General features: G+C 38.3%; 1 protein-coding gene across 2 annotated transcripts in view; it reads right to left on the bottom strand.

Moving 5' to 3' along the window:
- The window catches only part of LOC127435760 (receptor-type tyrosine-protein phosphatase beta-like), a 93,132-nt gene extending 86,188 nt beyond the window's left edge, over positions 1 to 6,944 (bottom strand). For both annotated transcript variants that reach the window (XM_051689428.1, XM_051689429.1), the window contains exons 1-4: positions 6,794 to 6,944; positions 5,515 to 5,916; positions 2,865 to 3,802; positions 1,727 to 2,003 (exon numbers count right to left, since the gene is read on the bottom strand). In XM_051689428.1, the coding sequence (XP_051545388.1) occupies positions 1,727 to 2,003; positions 2,865 to 3,802; positions 5,515 to 5,916; positions 6,794 to 6,845 (1,669 nt within the window). In that variant the 5' untranslated portion in view covers positions 6,846 to 6,944. The remainder of the gene's footprint in view (positions 1 to 1,726; positions 2,004 to 2,864; positions 3,803 to 5,514; positions 5,917 to 6,793) is intronic.
- Between the last annotated feature and the right edge of the window lie 13,183 nt (positions 6,945 to 20,127).

The raw sequence follows: 20,127 nt of genomic DNA, 5'->3' as shown, positions 1-20,127 counted from the left end.
AGTGTCGGATCAAGTTTTGAAAAGTAGTGCTGCGTTCCATTCAACTCGGAAAGTCGGATTTTACAACTTCCTACCAGGAAAAGTACAATGGAATGCATCTTGAAATCAGAATTACAACTGATATACAAAGATATACAAAGTAAGTGATAAACATTCACTTTATTAAGTAATATCGATAAATGAGTTCGTTTCCACATTACATGATATTAAAGCTTGTTTAACAATGCTTGCAGAAACAGGTGTATAAAACATAATCTCTTTCGATAATTGTACAGCGCTGCAGCATTGTTTCTCAGTTGGGTTACTAGGATACATCTTTAATGAGAGTCAAACCCCTACTAAGCTAATGGGAGCATTGCAGTTCTGAGTATCGGGGAATGGAATGCATTTATGATTGGAGATATCAAGTAGGAATATCCCACATCCAACTTGAATGAAACGCAGCATAACTGTGTACCCTGACATTTAAATGGCAAATATTATTAGATAGATTTTTCCAGGCATTATAGACCTCCTTGGTAGATTCATATGAAAAATTATGATTTTTGAATGTCTGTTCGTGAGATTTTCATTTCACAAAACAGTCATGCTGCAGTTAAAATTAGGCTTGCTTGAGCATTAAGTGTCGTTTCAAGTTCTGGCTTTCGTGCGTGGACGTGTTTTTAAAATGTCAATTGGTATTATTAGTTAGCTGCGACATAATGTATGATTCCCAAAGGCATAGGGTGTCTTATTCATTGTGAAACTGTGTTTTCTTAATGGCATGAATCATACTGAAGGCCTAGACATTTAATGTACTGCCCGCCACTGTTTTTGAGTAATGTCACCCCAGTTGCATCCTAAATAACTGCTCCTCTAACTATTAATGTACATTCAGGTAAGCTCAAATATTTTGATCAATAGCTTTTCAGGGAAAGTCCGGACTCATAACAGTAAAACTAGTACATTTATATGATTTCATTTTTGAAGGCAAGAGATGCCCTTCAGTGAGAAGGAATGTGTCCATATAATTGTTCCCACAGGAAATAAGAGTCAGCGAGGGATCACAGCAGGATGTAACAGACGGCTCTTATGCAACACATTGTTCAGTGCCAAAACCTCAATGAAGAACGTCTTATCAACATACACTGATTATTTACTGCAAGTCTGAAATAATTAATAGAAGCATCCTCTGGAATCTGTATGAATGCGTGTTTTGATCTAATCTATTAGAACAAATCAGAACAATGTGTTCCACTGGATCTATGTGAACAAAAAGAACAATAGAACACAACCATGAATTACTGCATGTTCTTGTGCAATATCAGACTGAGTCAAGCCCGGCCTGGCCCAGCCATTCATGAGCTTGGCCCACCTTGACAACCACACCCATATCCAACCCTCCAACTGTTTGGCCCACCCGGAGGGTCCTATGGCCCACCTTACATCTTAGAGTTGGAGCCGGGCCTGGACTGGGTATTGATTTAAATTACTTAAAGACCACTTTAAAGCACATAAGAACCCTCGAATATTCATTAACACCATTATCACAACAACAACAACAACAACAACAAAAAAACAATAGTTCACAACAAACAAAGTTCCTTTTTTTTTTTTTTTTTTTTTTTTTTTGTCCTACATAGAACATCCACTGAAATAAAAAATACAGAAACTAGAATACAAATTCAGGAATGTACAGTATATGAAACACTAAAAGGTTCATGTGGAGAAAAGTAAGAGGACTTACCTGATTGAACTGTAAAATTCAAGTGTGCACCATCTGTCTCCGAAAGGATTCCAAACGAGTAGGTAGTACCAGGAATTAAATCCGTTATAAGGCATGTATAAAGGTTGGGCATTTTCATGTTGTAAGAACATCTTGTTAATTGAGTAGCATCAGTCAAGTCCGTCACTGTGAAGCTGCAGGATTTACCAGGTGTTGTAACATTTATCACACAATAATCCGTATCAACACTCACTGCAGTTATGTTCACCAGACACTTCTCAGCCTCTGTTGTTTCAATCTACAAACAAAAAGTTTATATATAACAAAGCTGACAGAAACAGAAACTGCCTATGCCTGATTTTTTCTTTAATACAGAGCTGTTGAGGGCTCAACTTTTAAGTTATGTTTCCATTCTGATGCTTTGATACCTGTCTGGTTAAGTATTCTTTGAACAGCATCACTAATTGACCTGCAGTATCTTACAAAAAGACCCTCAAGAGATCTAAATGTTCCTGATTAGCAGAAATTTCACCTGTCGATTTAGCACAGGACTGCATCTTTACTGTTTTAGTTGTTAGCACTGGTGCTAACATTATTTCATTTGCTTCCCTGTCTCCACCTCAGGATATCCATTGCTTCAATGATCACTTCAGTCTGTAGGATGGATTTCACTGAAAATAAACTACTGCCAATCAACAACCAGACACACTTCACTGAATGCTGTCTATACATAAGTTTGTGCACCCTGACTCCCAGAAGTTGTGTAGCAGCTAATCAATTATATAGGAACTGATGACTATGCATCAGATGGTCCGTGGAATAGATTTGACAAAAGCAAAGTAGATTGGCATTACTGTTGTGCATGTCCTTTATTTAAATGTTCCTATATAATGTAATGTAATGTTTGCTGATTTTCTAAATGCCAGAACTACCAATGAAACCTTTTCTCATTTCTAGCCAACAAACCACCTAATAATGTTGGATGCTGTATTTGCAGGAATATCAAACAATTCTTTAAAGACAATTAATTTCCCACAAAGTCTTTATTACTAAAAAGAATTACATGTATTACCCAAAGATTGATAAAAAATGTGTAAAGCTTATTTTGTATCAACATACCTGTATGTAAATGTTTAGCTTATAAAATGTAATTCCTCACCGTTGATGTGGAGGCAATTGAAGGAGAGACTGTAGACGGTGGAGGTACTGGTGTTGTGCTCAGAGCAGCAGTGGACATGATGGTAGTTGTGTTTGTTTCCACAGTTATAGTTGGAGCCACAGTAGTTGTGTAAGTCACTGAGGTGAATACGTCTGTGTCTGAGGCAGGTGTTGATGTGTACAGGGCTGTTGGGGTAGTTATTGCACTATTATCTGCTCTAGTTGTGGCAGAATTGTTGGCTATATCTGGAGTAGAACTAGCACTATTGGGCAGAACCTGGGTTGTTCTTGTAATATAGCTTGTGTTTTTAAATGGCAACACCGTCTGAACATCTTTGTTGATCTTTGTTGAAGTTGAGCTTTTGGTTGTGCCGTTTGTCCAAGACCAGTCAGTGTTTGATAGAAGTAAACTGCTGGTTGAGCTCTCAGTCAATGCAGGATCTACATCAGCAGTGATGGCATTACCTTCAGACACTTCTGTATGAGAATCTAAAGTGGTCTGAGTGACAGTGTTTGCAATTGAATAAGCTGAAGGCTCAACATCTGAAGTGGAAAGTGTTAACTCTGTCTGGGAAATTGGAGAATTATGGGTAAGCTCCAAAACATCTGAGGTGGATTCTAAGTGATATCTATTCTGAGTGAAATTTTGAGGAACATTTAGTGTCTTTGTTACTATCAAAGCAGTGGAGTAACTACCAGAATCCGTAACATCACTCATCTCATAGGGTGATTCTGTCTTAACCGTTTGGGTGAACTTCTCTTTAATGTCTGTCTTGGTGGTAACTGTTAACAGATTTCCTAGACCTGTGCTACCAGTTCGTTTAGTTCTGGTTCTGACCGTGTTGCTGTGGTGAGTCACTGCTGTGTTCTGAGTAATGACAGGGATTGTAAAAGTGGTATTTTCTCCAGTGGATTTGATTGTTGAAACTGTCAATGGACCTGTAGAAAAACAGATTAATGCATAACGCAATATGTTGTTTTTGGCAGATGCATTTTTCAAGCATACACAGATGTAGTCAAGCACACTTTTGGCATGTTAAAGAGGTGATTCAGTTGTCTATATCACATTAGTGGAGTGATGCTGTCAGATTGCGGTGGTCTGCTGCATCCTCTGCTATATCCTTTTTCAGAACTGGCCCATAAGATCACAATTGTAAATGCAAATTGCGGCGGAAAAGATTTTGTGTCAACATTTGCACTGTTGCCTGATCTGCATAATTACTTTAGTAAATTACTTTAGCTAAACCAGGGAAGATAGTGTGCACAAAAAATCATAGGCATTAACCCCTCCCTTTGCTACTATAAAAGCTTTCAGGCTTTAACACTAGTTGATGAACATGGCCGTAGGCCTTTGCTCCCATTCAGACACAAGAGTATCAGTGAGGTCAAGCACTGACAGGGCCACATTAATGCACAGGCTTATCTGGGCTTATTACATGGGTCACTGGAATACTTGATTCTGATTGATCAATGACGCCATCTAGCAGTCTGATATTTCTGAGTAACAACCGCACATCTGGGGATTAAGACATATCAGACTGGTCATCTGGGTATTGCTAGTCATGTTTCCAACTACTTGTATGACCGCAATCTCTACAAGTAAGCGAATAAAATAATTTCAACTCATCATTTTCAAAGTATCAATGTTTAATGTCCATTTATTTATTTATTTGGCAAGTAGTTGAAATAAGATGTATAATGAGCAGTCAGAGTAACTTTTGCAAAATGAACACCAACAGTACGCAAACTGGAGGTGGAATTCAGCTGTTCAGCGATTTATTTTCTTCTCACATAATAACATAATTTTATGCACTATTCAAAGCAAATCAGTATTTCATGTCCATTTATTTATTTAGTTGGTTAGTAGCCGTATAATAAGTGGGATAATGTACAGTCAGCTGGTGGTTATCGCAAAACAGTCCGCTTCGCGTATGGGTCATATGACCCTGTTGGGGTTTATTTTGCTATAACAACCAGCATTATCCCTTACTTAAAATAATAAAAAAAATGTATCCCCTTTTCTCCCAATTTGGAATGCCCAATTCCCACTACGAGGAGGAGGGCGTGAGGACACACGCCCGGCCCTGAATCAAGCCAATCAGCCAGGAGGGGGATAAAGACCAGCCGGAGGCACCAGTTTGAGAGAGAGAGACACACATGGCCGCTGTGTGTGTGTGTGTGTGTGTGTGTGTGTGTGTGTGTGTGTGTGTGAGTGAGTGTGTGTCTATGTGTTTTATGTTGTTTTAAATTCATTTCTGTCATTAAAGTTTACGTTGACTGTTCTGCCAGTTCCCATCTCCTCCTTGCCCATCCCTTACCCGTTATACCCTTATATCAGTTTGCACAGGATTAGTATAACCAGGGGTTATTTTTACCGGGCATTTTATAGAGGGTAAAAGGCACTTTAATCTTTTCCAGCATGGGAGCGCGCATTCTAGAAAAATGACTGATATGACTGATTTGCCTGGGATTAAGATCACAAATTATCACATTACACAATGTCCCCATATGAAAAGAATCATGTCCAAATAGGGTTTAAGAGCACACAAATAACAATGTAAATTCACTGTGCTGTAACTAGGTGTATTTATTTTCAAGCATATTAAGGTCAAAGTGAAAATGTATCTGATGGAAAGGAAGGGTAAACTGACCTTTGGCAGGACACAGAGATGCGGTCACTCTTCTTCCCTCGGAGTCCACTGTGATCATCGACCAGTTCGAATACCTTTGGTCAAAGCAAACAACGACCCGTTCACCCTGTTTTTTCAGGAACATTGGCGTCTCTGCTAATCCAAAAATCCCTTGGCTGTTGTAGCACTTCCAGGCCGGCGCAGTGTTGCAGTCACTGAGTTTGACCAGGCGAGTATGCCGTGGGACAGCACTGTTCTGATTGGCCCACAGACATCTGGACATAAGTGTGTGGTTGAGTCTCATGGTGCTTGTCCAGATCCAGTGTTGAGACGGGTTACTTTCATCACACTTCCCTAAGACCACCACACCATTGTGTGTGCTCAGACATAACCCTTTATTAGTGTGTGCAATTAGAAACCCACCTACAAGCAAAGGGTTTTATGAAGTAGTTCAGTAATAGTAGTAATAAAAATGAGATTACTGAAAGGTACAATTTAAATCTCTAAATATGTAAAATAAGAGAGACTTGTCACATGGGTTAGTAAAAGTGCTTGTTCCAAGACACTGATACAAGCTAAAGCTAAAGCAATTTCACTAGTGTATATACTAACTCTATTCCTAAATTCACACGTGCAATTTAATCATTTTTAAGATAGACTTTTGCCTACTTTATAAAAAAAAAATCTCATTCCGAGGTGATTAAGTATTTTCATTGATTCCATTCATAATAATTTCACACCACAATTCAACAGCCAATATACATACAGTAAGACCAGATAGTGACAGACACCAGAAAACCCATCTTAAGATGGTAGCTGTGTTTTGGAACATGGAAGGTAGTCATGAGCAGGTTATTAGTTCCTCGACCAGCCACCATGTTTCAAAAACCTGCTTGACCTCCTGAAGCAGAATAGAACAACTGGTAGCCATAATGGTAGTAATAATTTTCATTAATAAGTCATTAAGAAACATTTTATAATGATCAATAACATATCAGTTGTTCATGAACATTTCACTATACTGTATAATGTTACATTAATATACTTTTTCATTTCAATTTGAATGTAAATTAACTAATGTTCCATTAATAATTACACAATAATATTATATAAAAAATATATGGTAATTTCCTCAGTAAAAGTTAATATAAAGTGTAATCAGTAAACATTTGTTCAGATCTGCTAACATGCTCAAACGATCAGTTCCTAATTACACTTTAAACTAGATTTTGAGTTTTTGGTTGGATCTTACCTCATCAATACATTTAACAAACCAGAGGAGTAAAAAATAATTACTCACTTAATGCAGATAGGCGATGCAGTGTAAATAAGATGAGAAATACAGTTTCCATGTTACTGGTTTGTGAGTTTCTGGGAGCTCAGATGAGTGTTTGAGAGCGCAGGAGGAAATTCTCGTTCAGGGGAAGGAAAAGCCACTGGCCGCTGTTTCCTTCTATTCAACAGTGTGAGACTAGTGACAGTACAGGGATCTTTACATGCAAATATTGAAGATTAACTCAAATAATGTGTAACCTCAAATAATCAGTAATAATTTAGGCAGAGACTATTTGCACCCCTAATTATATACTAACATACAGTATAGTGTCATCACTGGAGCATATTTATTGTGCACTGAGAAAAATGTCAATTTAAAAATGTGCTTCATGTGGTAACATCTAAATTAACTGGTTTCATTAGTGAAAAAGTTTATTTAACATCACTGAATCAACCTAAATACATTAGGTTACACCAACAAAACTAGTTTTAAGGGTTAGATTAGGTAGAAATAGTTATTTAAAGTAACAATTGCAGGTTACCACTTTTTACAATGTGTTTATTAAGAGTCACAGAGACATCCTACACCAATCCCTACCTCTAAACCTAATCCTAATCTTCCCACACAAAAATTAACCATGGTTTTACTACAGTAACCATAGTATCACCATGGTATTTTGATAAATAATCCTTTTCTGTTCACTGCCACAAAGTGAAAATGAACAAGTAATGCAGTGAAACAAGTAACAGATGAGTACTGTGTACAGACCTTGAAGTACTCCTGCCTATAAAAGCCAGTGTTGTAGTTGAGACCAGCTCATCTGAGTATGAGTCCAAGCTGAGACCAGAATAGTTCAAGACCGAGACCTGAAGAGGCTTAGACTTAAGACTCATATAGGCCTAATGTAATCTTAATGAATGTGTTAAATTTACAGTGTTAACAACTGAATCGAAACTAAGCTCATATTAAAATTAAATAAATGCCAAGTGAACACAACTGTGAGTGTTAACAATGTGTCAGTAAAACATGCAAGTGCAAGGTGCCTACTGTATGTAGCTTAGCATGGCAATACAAACTACCAGCTTCAGTGTACTATTCTATTCTATTAATTGTAAGTCAAGTAAACATTACTGCTATATAAAATACAGTATTACTGCAGGACCAAGTCCAAATGCTTCCGAGTCCATGACAAGACCAAGTCTGGTGTGGAATACTACAACACTGACTTATGCTCTTCAGCAGACTCGCGTCCAGCTCCAGCTCCCAGACCTCTCTGAGATAAAAGAAATACAGCATCAGGTATGTGCTTCACTCTTTACTAAGGATGATTAACAGCTCTCTCAACTTCAACAAGTTCTACACTTCTCAGGATGTGTACACCTTTTGATTTTTAAAAATGCTTCATACATGTTATTTATGAAGAATTTATGTTTCATATCTTTTATGGTAGTTTTCTTAAGCACATTGATACTAAATCCGAGAAGGTATGGCAATTAAGTATTTAATATCATGTTATTAACATGAAATAAAATGATCAGAATTAATACAGCAGTCTTTTTTAACAAACAACATTCATATCAACTGGTTTCCTCGCACTTTTGGAAAAAAACAGCACAATACGAGACTACAGTGAGAGAAAATTGTTTTGTAATGACCCACAGGATGCATATTTATTACCAAGAAAGCAATTCAGTTCTCTATTCCATTAACTACTAGCCTTTGTGTCTCTAAAGCTAGAATATAGTCAGATATAGGGATGTCTTGAAAAGAGAGTATTAAAGTGCTACCATTTGATCTTCTGTTCCACATAGAATTATGTTTAAATACAATGTGGTCACATTTAAAAAGAATTCACCAGGGGGCCTTGGTAGCTCAGCAAGTAAAGACGTTGCCTACCACCCCTGGAGTTGGGCGTGCTGAGTTACTCCAGCCAGGTCCCCTAAGCAACCAAATTGGCCCGGTTGCTAGGGAGGGTAGAGTCTCATGGGGTAACCTCCTTGTGGTCGCAATAATGTGGTTCACTCTCGGTGGGGTATGTGGTGAGTTGTGCGTGGATGCCGCTGAGAATAGTGTGAAGCCTCCACACGCGCTATGTCTCCGTGGTAACGCGCTCAACAAGCCACATGATAAGATGCACGGATTGACGGTCTCAGATGCAGAGGCAACTGAGAGGCGGTTCTAGGGTCAATGGATATTCGGGGCTTAGCCCAGACTAGAGGTCGACCAATAGTGGATTGTGCTGATAGCGATAACTAAGGTGTTAGAAAAGGGAAATAACCGAGTATTAGGCCAATAGTTTTTAAAAACGATTTATAGAATGTCAACAAAAATATATATTTCTTTACTATGGCGGGCAAAGACAATGGGTCCAAAATGAATAAAATCTCAGATGCAGTTTTTTGTTCAAAACAAAACCAGAAAAAAATGAAGATTTGATGCATAATGCAGGACTTTTAAGTATAAACAAGCCAAAACATTACTGGGCCTCTTATTTTGAAATGACAAAATTATGTAAAAACTGTCAGCAACTATCGACATAGATTTTTGTCGATAACCAATAGTTCCAAAAAGCAACTGTTGGCCCGATTATTTGGTAAAACCGATATATTGGTCTACCTCTAGTCCACAGGTGCTTTGCATTCATTTCTAAAATGAAAAACTATGTCTATTTGTTAAGAAGTATTCCAGGTGTTTCTTAATTTTTCCCTTTCTCTAATCAAAATGTTTTTTTTAAAAAAAAACGTTTATTGTTTCTATTTGTAATCAATTTATTATTGTACTTTTTAAAGCTTGACAGCACATGGTTACTATTACTGTTGTTTTATGGAAAAGATTTATGTGAAGATTCTTTAACTTTTTTCTATTTTATTTTTCCTTTCATAGAAAAATAACAGCATTTAGAAAAATATAACTTTAAAAAAAATTCAACAAAAGCAAATAAATTTTTAGAAACATTAAGGAGTTCAAAAAGTACTGCATAACAGGAATGACCCTTTAGTTTTAGCAGAAGTTAACCATTAGCCAAATTATTGGCTTTTGCCTTTTGTGTTCACATTTCTAACATTTCTAAACTTTACTATCAAACTTGCTTGGAAATTTGTGGACTACACATACATTTGAACTTTCAAAAGCAGCGGCCCAAGCAAGATGCACTGCATTACCTGTAAGGGTTTTGGTATCATTGCCAAAACGCCATTGAAACGAGTTCCCACACACTCTTGATGTCTCACTGAAGAAATACTTTATCGGTTATCAGCAAAAATCATTTTTCTTTATTTCTCAGTGTTCCTCTATATATACTGTACATATACATTAGAGATGGTGGAAAAGGCAGATAACCAATTAATCAGCCGATAGTTTTTAAAATCGATTAATATAATATTAAAACATTTTCTTAGTTGGCACATTCATAGAGGCCAGAGTACAACATTAATAAAATCCCAGATGTACTTTATTTTTCCAACCAATAATAATCAGAAAAAAAGAAGACTGGGTGCATAACATGGGACTTTTAACACTAAACACAGACACAGGGCAGTTCTTGTGTTTGTGCTTCATTTCCTCTTTGTCTTGTTCATAGCTTCAAGGACAGCATTGAAACGACCTGAATGAAGCGACCTGTTCCGGTTGCTGCCGGCATGCTGCTCGAGTCTCTGTTTGTTTGTAGCTTGCTAGTCTGCTTAGCACTGCTTATTCCTCTACGTTCATCATTTTATCCTTTGCCATTTTACCACGTGCTTCGGTTTTGGTTCCACTTTTCTACTGTTTCAACAGTGTGTATATTACAGCGTGCACCTTTTTTCCGCTTGTCTATATCACGCATATTGAATGCGTGCATTCATTTTCTCCCCTGTTTTACACAGATTATTGCATTCACATATCACATAGATATCACATAGAGACTGTGTCTGTTCCAAGAACTACCAAACACAAACCCCTCACTAAATCATTTAGAAAAAAATTAAGGTGAAGCTTGAAAATAAAGAAAAATAAAAAATACATTAAAAAAAAGATAAACATCATATAAAGGTAGGGCTACTAAACATTAGATCTCTTTCAACCAAAGCACTAATTGTAAATGAAATTATTACAGATTATAATTTGGATGCACTGTTTGACTGAAACCTGTCTTAAACTGGATGAATATATTATCTTAAATTAATCTACTCCCCCAGTTTATTGTTATAAACATGAGCCTCGTCTGAATGTTTGAGGAGGAGGTGTTGCTGTAATTTACAGTGAAGTTTTTGGTGTTACTCAGAGGACAGGATATAAGTTTAAGTCTTTTGAACTAATAATGCTTAATGTGACAGTCAGATACAAATAAAAAAATCTCTGCACTTGCTACAGTATATAGATCACCTGGGCCTTATTCTGATTTCCTTGGTGAATTTGCAAATTATTTTATCAGATCTAGTAGTTACTGTGGATAGAGCTTTGTGGGATTAGCATTTATCGTTAATCACAACTCTCTTGGAGTCAGACAAAATGTGACAGGACCAACTCATCACAATAATCATACACTAGATTTAATTATGTCATATGGAGTTGATGTTGATACTATAGAAATTCTGCCACAGAGCAATGACATCTCAGATCATTACCTCATCTCTTGTATGCTGCGATCAGCTAATGTTACTCAATCTAAACCATGCTATCATTCAGGTGGAACTATTCTTTCGACCACTAAAGATAGCTTCACTAATAATCTTCCAGATTTAGCTCATATATTCAGTTAGCCAAAAAGTCTAGAAGAACTATATGTAATAAAAGAAAATATAATTACAGTCTTCTCTAGCACTCTTGATAGTGTCACCCCATTTTGATTAAAGAAAATTAAAGAAAAAAGCCCCATACAATGATCACACTCTCAAGAGAGCAGCTTGAAAATGAAGCGCAAGTGGAAGAATTCAAAATTAGAGGTATTTCACCGTGCATGGAAGGATAGTGTCTGTAGCTACAGACAGGCACTAAAAGCTGCCAGGTCAGCATATTTTAGCAAACTCATAGAAAATAATCACAACAATTCTAGGTGTTTATTCAGTACTGTGGCTAAATTGGTTAGGAATAAAGCCTCGACTAAACCAGATATTCAGTCGCAGTACAATAATAATGACTTCATGAATTTCTTTACTGATAAAATTGAAATCATCAGAAATAAAACTAGAATTGTGCAATTGTCTGTCACAGTATCTCAGAAAACAGTGTCTCATAATTTTCCTCACGAGCAACTTCAATCCTTCGCTGTAATAGGTCATGAAGAGCTAACAAAACTTATCAAAACATCAAAGCCACAACATGTACTGTATGTTAGATCCAATACCAACTAAGCTCTTAAAAGAGGTATTCCCTGTAATCTCAGAACCTCTTCTTAATATTGTTAACTCCTTGCTCAGGCAAGGATCTTCCACCACCAGAGGTCCCATCCCTCAACCTGTCCTGTATGTAGATAGTCCCAGAAAAGTGGAGGAGGAGGGCTCCGGCCTCATCTCGACTTGCAGAACCTGAGGAGGCGCCCGCCCTGGCCACTGCCGGACTCCTGGGGGTGCCCGCCTCATCCGCTGCTGACTACCAGGAGGCGCCCGCCTCATCCGCTGCCGATCTGTGGACAGCCGAGCCCACTGCTGACTGCTGTGCTGCTGTCCCTTTATACCACTGTTTAATCATTTTTACAAGATCTGTTCTCAATTTCATTTGGCTTTTGTTCTGTTTTGCCCTGGCATTTTTCAGTTATTTTGCACTCACATGGGTTGATTTGTTTCCAGCCCCACTGGCTGTAGTCTTTACTACATTTGTATTGTCTGTGCCCAGTTTTGTGTTGTATTTTTGTTTATTTTTTTGTCCTATGTAATAAAGATTTTTTTTGCTTCACTGCTGTCTGCAACTGGGTTCTGTCTCTAAACCTGACTGACCAAATTTGAGTTCAACCTGGGGTGGACTGTCTACACTCTACTATCCTATAAATTAAAAAAAAAGCCCAAAATAAATAAATACCCTGCTAAACTAGTAATACTCCTGCTGGATGACCATGATTTTCCAAGTAGGACCTTACCTCTAAGTAGAAGAGTGCCTAACCAGTGCAAAGTAAGACGTAACCAACCTCTAAAACCAGAGGGAAAGGATAGGTTGATAACAAGCCCTTGTCAAGTCCCTGACCTGTAATCTAATCCTGTAAACCTAACCCTAAATTCTGACTGGTTGATAGGAATGTGAACATGGTTTCTGATCTAGGAACATACTGTATGCTTCTTGGTGAAACCACAGGCACCTTAAGATCTTTGTAAGGGGAGACAGTATAGACACTGAATTAGATGAAGTCCAGCGTGACCCCACCTGGAACTGTAACAACACGTTTACACCAGAGGAAGTTACACCCACTACAGGAAGACATGGAGTGTAACCTTCTGCCTGTACTGATACGTGAACATCTCTGACCTATGTGAAAACAGAACCACTTAAATGTAACTCAGAGTGTGTAAACTACACAATAAAGTTCAAGAACAAATAATACTATATCACCCAAATAGGACCGTTTGAGCTCTTGGCAAATGTGCACATCTACAACAACGGGTGTGTCCCTGAATTGGTTTGCCTGTTCGATAAATGCAGGTTTATAAATGCAGGTTTACAACATGTGTCAAAGACTTGTTATAAAAGTCTTCCTCTGGACTTTCAATAATGCCTATATAAGGCATTTCATTCTCAGATAGTAAACACTTCCTGCACTGCAATCAGTGATTTCCTGCAGTTATGAGACCTTGAGAGCAATGTGTTGGTCACATAACCAGGAAGGAGAGAGTGTGATGCTCCAGGTAACTTTCTGGTGGGAAACCCTGTGTCTGGGCATTTACTGGTCAATTGTTGTCAATTTGACACATGCCACCTAACATAAACACAATTTTTTTTTTTACTCTGATATGTTTATATGTGTATGAATTATGGGTGAACATTCCCAACACTCTGATAGTGCGATCTCTGTATGGGATATGTGATTGTTATCTTCTTCTTCTTCTTTCGGCTACTCCCGTTAGGGGGCGCCACAGCGGACCATCCATGATCCACATATTTGACTTGGCAAAGGTTTTACTCAGGATGCCCTTTCTAACGCAACCCCGAGTGGCTGGGGGACTCTCAGTTATGTGATTGTTATCATTTTTCTAAAATATCTGAAATGCGTGTCTTTCTTAAACTAAAAATAATCTGATCGGGGAGTCAGCCAATTCTAGGGCTGTCTCAATCGCAAAAATGTTCCAGTGCAATTAAACGGTCACTGACTAAAAATTCCCTGAATGCACCGTAAAAAAGTTTACATCGTTGCTCACTATGGGTGTTTCTCAATTCTAAGAACGCAAAGAATGGACTTGCATTCTCGTGGAGACCGGTCTTGTCAAGCCACTTTGGAAGAACACAGAACGCAAGTATTGCAAGCTTTGAGATGTGCTGCAATCTTCCAGCAATTAACTGTCATAGCACAGATGAAGCACCCGTGAGAGAACTTCTGGCATTATTACACCAGTGACAGCATTATTATCATCAAACCAGTGAGGCTTTTCAGGACTTGTAACACGTTAAAAGAGTAAAGACTGTAAACACTTGTTTCCTCCATGTGTTTAATACTATATTAAAATAATGCCCAACAAAACAACAAATGTTGACAGAGTACGACGACTCTCAGGAGCCGTCAGACTTTCGCGAGCTTACAGCGGGAAACTCTACAGGTAGAACCACTGTTATATGATATATTGGGAAAACACAATGATAAATGTCCTTCATCTGCCACTGTAACACCAGGTTTTTGCCCACAAGTCACCATCTGATGCATCCTTGATATTCAGCCTTATCAAAAACACATACGGGTAATTTTATGCATTCTGGGTACTTGCATTCTTGAGTATTAGAATTGAACTTTGGCAGTGGATGAAGTCGAACGAGTCCACGAGAATGTGAGAACACAAAAGAACGCACATTGAGAAATGTTCCCTTACCGGAAACGTTGTCATGTCTACTGAGGTCTTTCAAGTTGTTAGAAGACGAGCACAAGTGTAAAACAATGCAGTCAAGACTTCTCTGTTGTTTGTAATGTCTTTCATCCATAATGACCATGAAACAGAAACAATCTTTTAAATATTAGAGTTGTTAGAATTAGGTTAAAATACACTCCTTTATATATTTGGCACTTATGGTTTGCCAGATTGGCACTTTATTTGATCCCCTGAAATATGCCTACTGGTCACAAGTGGGAGCGGAGGATGCTATCATCTACCTCCTGAACAAGGCTTATCTACACTTGGAGCATGGTGAAATTTTTGTTCTTTGATTTCTCCAGTGCTTTTAACTCTATACAGCCATGCTTACTGCAAGATAAATGAATGGCAGCACAAGTGGGTGCCCATACTGTAACATGGATTACGGATTATCTGACAGGCAGACTGCAGTACGTTCATCTACAGAACTGTGTTTCAGATTTGACAGTCAGCAACATAGGTGTGCCTCAGGGGACTGCCTTGGCACCGTTTCTATTCACCTTTTACACCTATGTCTTTAAATATGACTCAGAGGCATGCCACCTTCAGAAATTTTCTGATGACTCTGTGGTCATGGGGTGTGTTAGCGAGGGAAAGTAAGAGAAGTACAGGAACCTGATGGAGAACTTTGTGGATTGGTGTAAACAGAACCATCTCCAGCTTAACACCAACAAAACCAAAGAGATGTTGGTTGATTTCAGGAGGGCAAATTCTGCACTGTTTGTATTCACGGGGAGGACATTCAGAGTTACCTCCTATAAATACCTTGGAGTGTACTTGGAAAATAAGATGGGCTGGACCACCAACTATTTTACAAGGTCTGTGATTGTACTAACATTTCAGTAGTTTTCCATGTTTGCACAACATCTCTGTAGTTTAATTTTAAATTTTATTATCATGCAGTATGATGTTGACTTGGTTTGTTTTACTGTCTTATTTATATTGGGCTACTGTATTAGGTTGTATTTTATGTTGGTTTGACAAAGCCAACATACTGATCTACTACATAAGCTTATTATTAGGTTGGCTTGAGGAAGCCAACATTCTGAAATCCTATTTAAACTTATTATTATGCTGGCTTGACAAAGCCAACATACTGATATATTATTTAAGCTTATTATGTTGCCTTGACAAAGCCAACATTCTGATCTACTATTTAAGCATATTATGTTGGTTTGACAAAGCCAACATTCTGATCTAATATATAAGTATATTATTATTATTATGCTGGCTTGACAAAGCCAACATACTGATCTACTATTTAAGCTTATTATTATTATTATTATTATTATTCTGAGCCCAAATTTAAACAGTATCTCCTCCTAGAGCTTTCATGCTACAAACACAAAACTCGCCACAGACTTTCAGACTGGTCTGACTCGGGTTGCTATCTCTTTTCTAACTGATCGGACTTCCGGTATTCCCGTATCAGACTTCCGAACAGGACTGATTTTAAATTGACTCCCATTCAAGGTGTGAAAACTTTTCCCTGTAATAACTCCTTTAGAGGATTCAATCTACTTACTATCACTCTACCACTCATACTTTCTATCACTCTCTTTTCTATCTTTCCATCACTCCACTCTTTTTATTCTTTCTTTCATTCCATCACTTTAACACCCTAGCAACTGCATACAATCTAGCAACCATTTAGAGCATCCTAGCAACCAAACCCCTTTGACTTCCATTCAAAAAGGCTGAGTGTGATATCTTCAGATCAGAATGTCCTACAGACATGAGAGTTGGCTTGTTTGAATTGGGTGAGCAATCAGTCTTCAAGTATCATCATGGAAACTACTTAGCCACGCCCTAGCAACCATTTAGAGCACCCTAGCAACCAAACCCCACTGACTTCCATTTAAAATTATATGGGTATCTCAGGATCAGAATGTCGTAGAGACTTCATTGTTAGCTTGTATGACTCAGAACAGCAAGCAGCCTTCTTGGTATCACACTGGCAACTGCCTAGCAACCACATGGGCTTACCCTAGCAACCAAGTAACAAATCACATATCTCTGCACCAGAATATCATAGAGACTTTCGGGTTGACTTATTTCACTCAGGATGGCAAGGAGCCTTGATAAGTATCACCCTGGTAACTGCTTAACAACCAGATGGGGTTACCCTAGCAACCAAGTAACAAATCATATATCTCCGCACCAGTACATCGTAGAGACATCTGGATTTACTTATTTCACTCAGGATGACAAGGAGCCATGTTAAGTATCACCTTGGTAACTGCCTAGCAACCAGGTGGGGTTACCTTAGCAACCAAGTAACAAATCACATATCTCTGCACCAGAACATTGTAGAGTCTTCCGGGTTGACTTATTTCACTCAGGATGGCAAGGAGCCTTGATAAGTATCACCATGGTAACTGCTTAGCAACCAGATGGGGTTACCCTAACAACCAAGTAACAAATCATATATCTCTGCACCAGAACATCGTAGAGACTTCCGGGTTGACTTATTTCACCCAGGATGGAAAGGAGGATTTATAAGTATCAACCTGGTAACTGCATAGCAACCAGATGAGGTTAGCCTAGCAACCAAGTAACAAATCACATATCTCTGCACCAGTACATCGTAGAGACTTCCGGGTTGACTTATTTCACTCAGGATGGCAAGGAGCCTTGATAAGTATCACCCTGGTAACTGCTTTGCAACCAGATGGGGTTACCCTAACAACCAAGTAACAAATCATATATCTCTGCACCAGAACATCGTAGAGACTTCCGGGTTGACTTATTTCACCCAGGATGGAAAGGAGGATTTATAAGTATCAAACTGGTAACTGCTTTGCAACCAGATGGGGTTACCCTAACAACCAAGTAACAAATCACATATCTCTGCACCAGTACATCGTAGAGACTTCCGGGTTGAATTATTTCACACAGGATGGCAAAGAGCCTTGATAATATAACCCTGGTAACTGCTTAGCAACCAAATGGGGTTACCCTAGCAACCAAGTAACAAATCACATATCACTGCACCAGAACATCGTAGATACTTCCAGGTTGACTTATTTCACTCAGGATGGCAAGGAGCCATGTTAAGTATCACCCTGGTAACTGCCTAGCAACCACATGGGGTTACCCTAGCTACCAAGTAACAAATCATATATCTCTGACCCAGAAAATCATACAGACTTCCGGGTTGACTTATTTCACTCAGGATAGCAAGGAGCCTTGGTAAGTATCCCCTTGGTAACTGCCTAGCAACCAGATGGGGTTACCCTAGCAACCAAGTAACAAATCACATATCTCTGCACCAGAACATCATAGAGATTTCTGGTTTCATTCAATTGACTCAGGGTAGCAAGGAGCCTTTTCACTATCACCTTGGTAACTGCCTAGCAACCAAATGGGGTTACCCTAGCAACCAATTTGCCATTCAGAAAAACAAGCAAGGGGTATGGTTGCATAGAACTTCTTGCAGCTGGCTGTCTATCTGTATGATGTTCCTTCTGTCTGTCTGACTGTAAGACCTTCAAACTTCCAACTCTTCAAACTATTTTAAACTTTCAGACAAGGCTTTGTCAAGCCAACATAAAGTTTGTTTTCAAACTTTACTATCTAGTTTTATTTTACTGTATTGTTTTTTTCTGTCCTTCGTATTTATTTATGTTTCTGCTGTTGTAACACCTCAGTTTCCCTCTGGGGATGAATAAAGTAGTATTGTTTCATTTTTTTTTCTTTATTTTAAGATTTTTTTTCTCATTTATTTTTCATAATAACACTGTACATTTGAATATATACAATGAAAATGCACTATAGTGTCAGCTATAAGATATGACAGTGTCAGCTATATGTCAGCTATACCAGCTGTGTTTTATTGCACAAGTTCGTGATCTAGTCATAAGTGTCCCAATGTTCAGTAAATTAACACCCTTGCCAGCCCAGTGCCTTAATTCGTGTTAACGATACACAACACAAGGAGCTAAGGAGTCAGTTGAGACACATCAATGGCTTTTTGGGGGAATTAAATAAACAAACAAACAAAAAGTCAAAAGGGGCACTTTTTTTTTTTAAAGGTTTCAGAAATCTAGATCTTTTTTAAGAGACAGTTGGATGCTAACATTGATATATTTTGCTGATTGTGCCAACATGAGTTGTGGAAAATTAAATGTGATCCAGGAGCTTTTTGATAGCTTTATACAGTGCATGTCATTGAAGAGATGGTAAGCCTATCTCTCACTAGTCTCAGCTTCAGATGGCACACCCACAGTCTGTTCTCTAACTGTCTGATGCACAAAACACAAAAAAATGGAAAATGCTTTCTCGACCCACTCAACGCAAATCTGATTTGCTGGTTCAATGGAACAAGACGTTTAAACAGTCCACCTGGAAGACGAGTTGAGTTCACAAGGTTCTGTGTAGCTTTTGTGGATGAAATAATCACAGAATTTGCCTAAGTTTGCCAGGTTAGTGACATCTTTTAAAGATATTCAGAGTTTCATTTGATGTAGCAGAAAGTGAAGCAGATATGAGCAGAGCTGCATTTTCTGCTTTGTTTAATTATGTCTGTGAAATTCTCTATAATGAGGTTTTCTGTGCTGTACTCTCTACACATTTTCTTTTATTCTTCTGTGTGTTTTCTGAGCAATCACTTGCAGATACTTGTGCACCACTATATAAATGATTGTTTTCCCCATGTCGGTCTTTTATTTTGATATGATACATCTCGGATAACTCCGCTCCTAAACACCCCATACTGACAAAATCGACTGTGATTGGTTGCTTAACATGTCAGTTAGATGGCTTTTACTGTCTAGATGGGCGGTTCTTGGCCAATTGAAGCTGCTGTAGAGCCCAGACCTTTGCAGTAGTCATAGGTCTGGTTTCATGAGACTAATCTCTTACAGCCTCATTTTCATTTCTATCAAAAATCAAAGATGGCGCTACTGTGAATAAGGACAAAGCTTTCAAGGTGTTGCTCTAGCCTCCAAATTCCCCAGATCTCACAACTTTCAGGACTTAAAGGATCTGCTACTAACGTCTTGGTACCAGATACCACAGGGCAGCTTGTAGAGTTCATGCCTCAGTGGGTCCGAGACATTACCTTCATATATACAGTATATATAAACGGTTTTGGTGAATGATTAATGGACTGTATTTTGCTTGATAGATTGACTGAAATACTTCATTTATTCCTAAATGGGAAATTTATTTGTTACAGTAGCTCACAAAATATTAAAGTGCAGTTATTAGGCAAAATACATACAACATACAAAAAAAAAAAAACTACAACTACAATTCAGAGTAGTGAATTAAAAACGCCAGTGGCAGTGGGCATTTCAGTGGTATACTGGGGCATGATCAATCTCTTGCTTT

Source organism: Myxocyprinus asiaticus, chromosome 46, assembly GCF_019703515.2.
Source record: "Myxocyprinus asiaticus isolate MX2 ecotype Aquarium Trade chromosome 46, UBuf_Myxa_2, whole genome shotgun sequence".
NCBI lineage: Eukaryota > Metazoa > Chordata > Actinopteri > Cypriniformes > Catostomidae > Myxocyprinus > Myxocyprinus asiaticus.
This window is presented reverse-complemented; position numbering and strand designations above follow the sequence as displayed.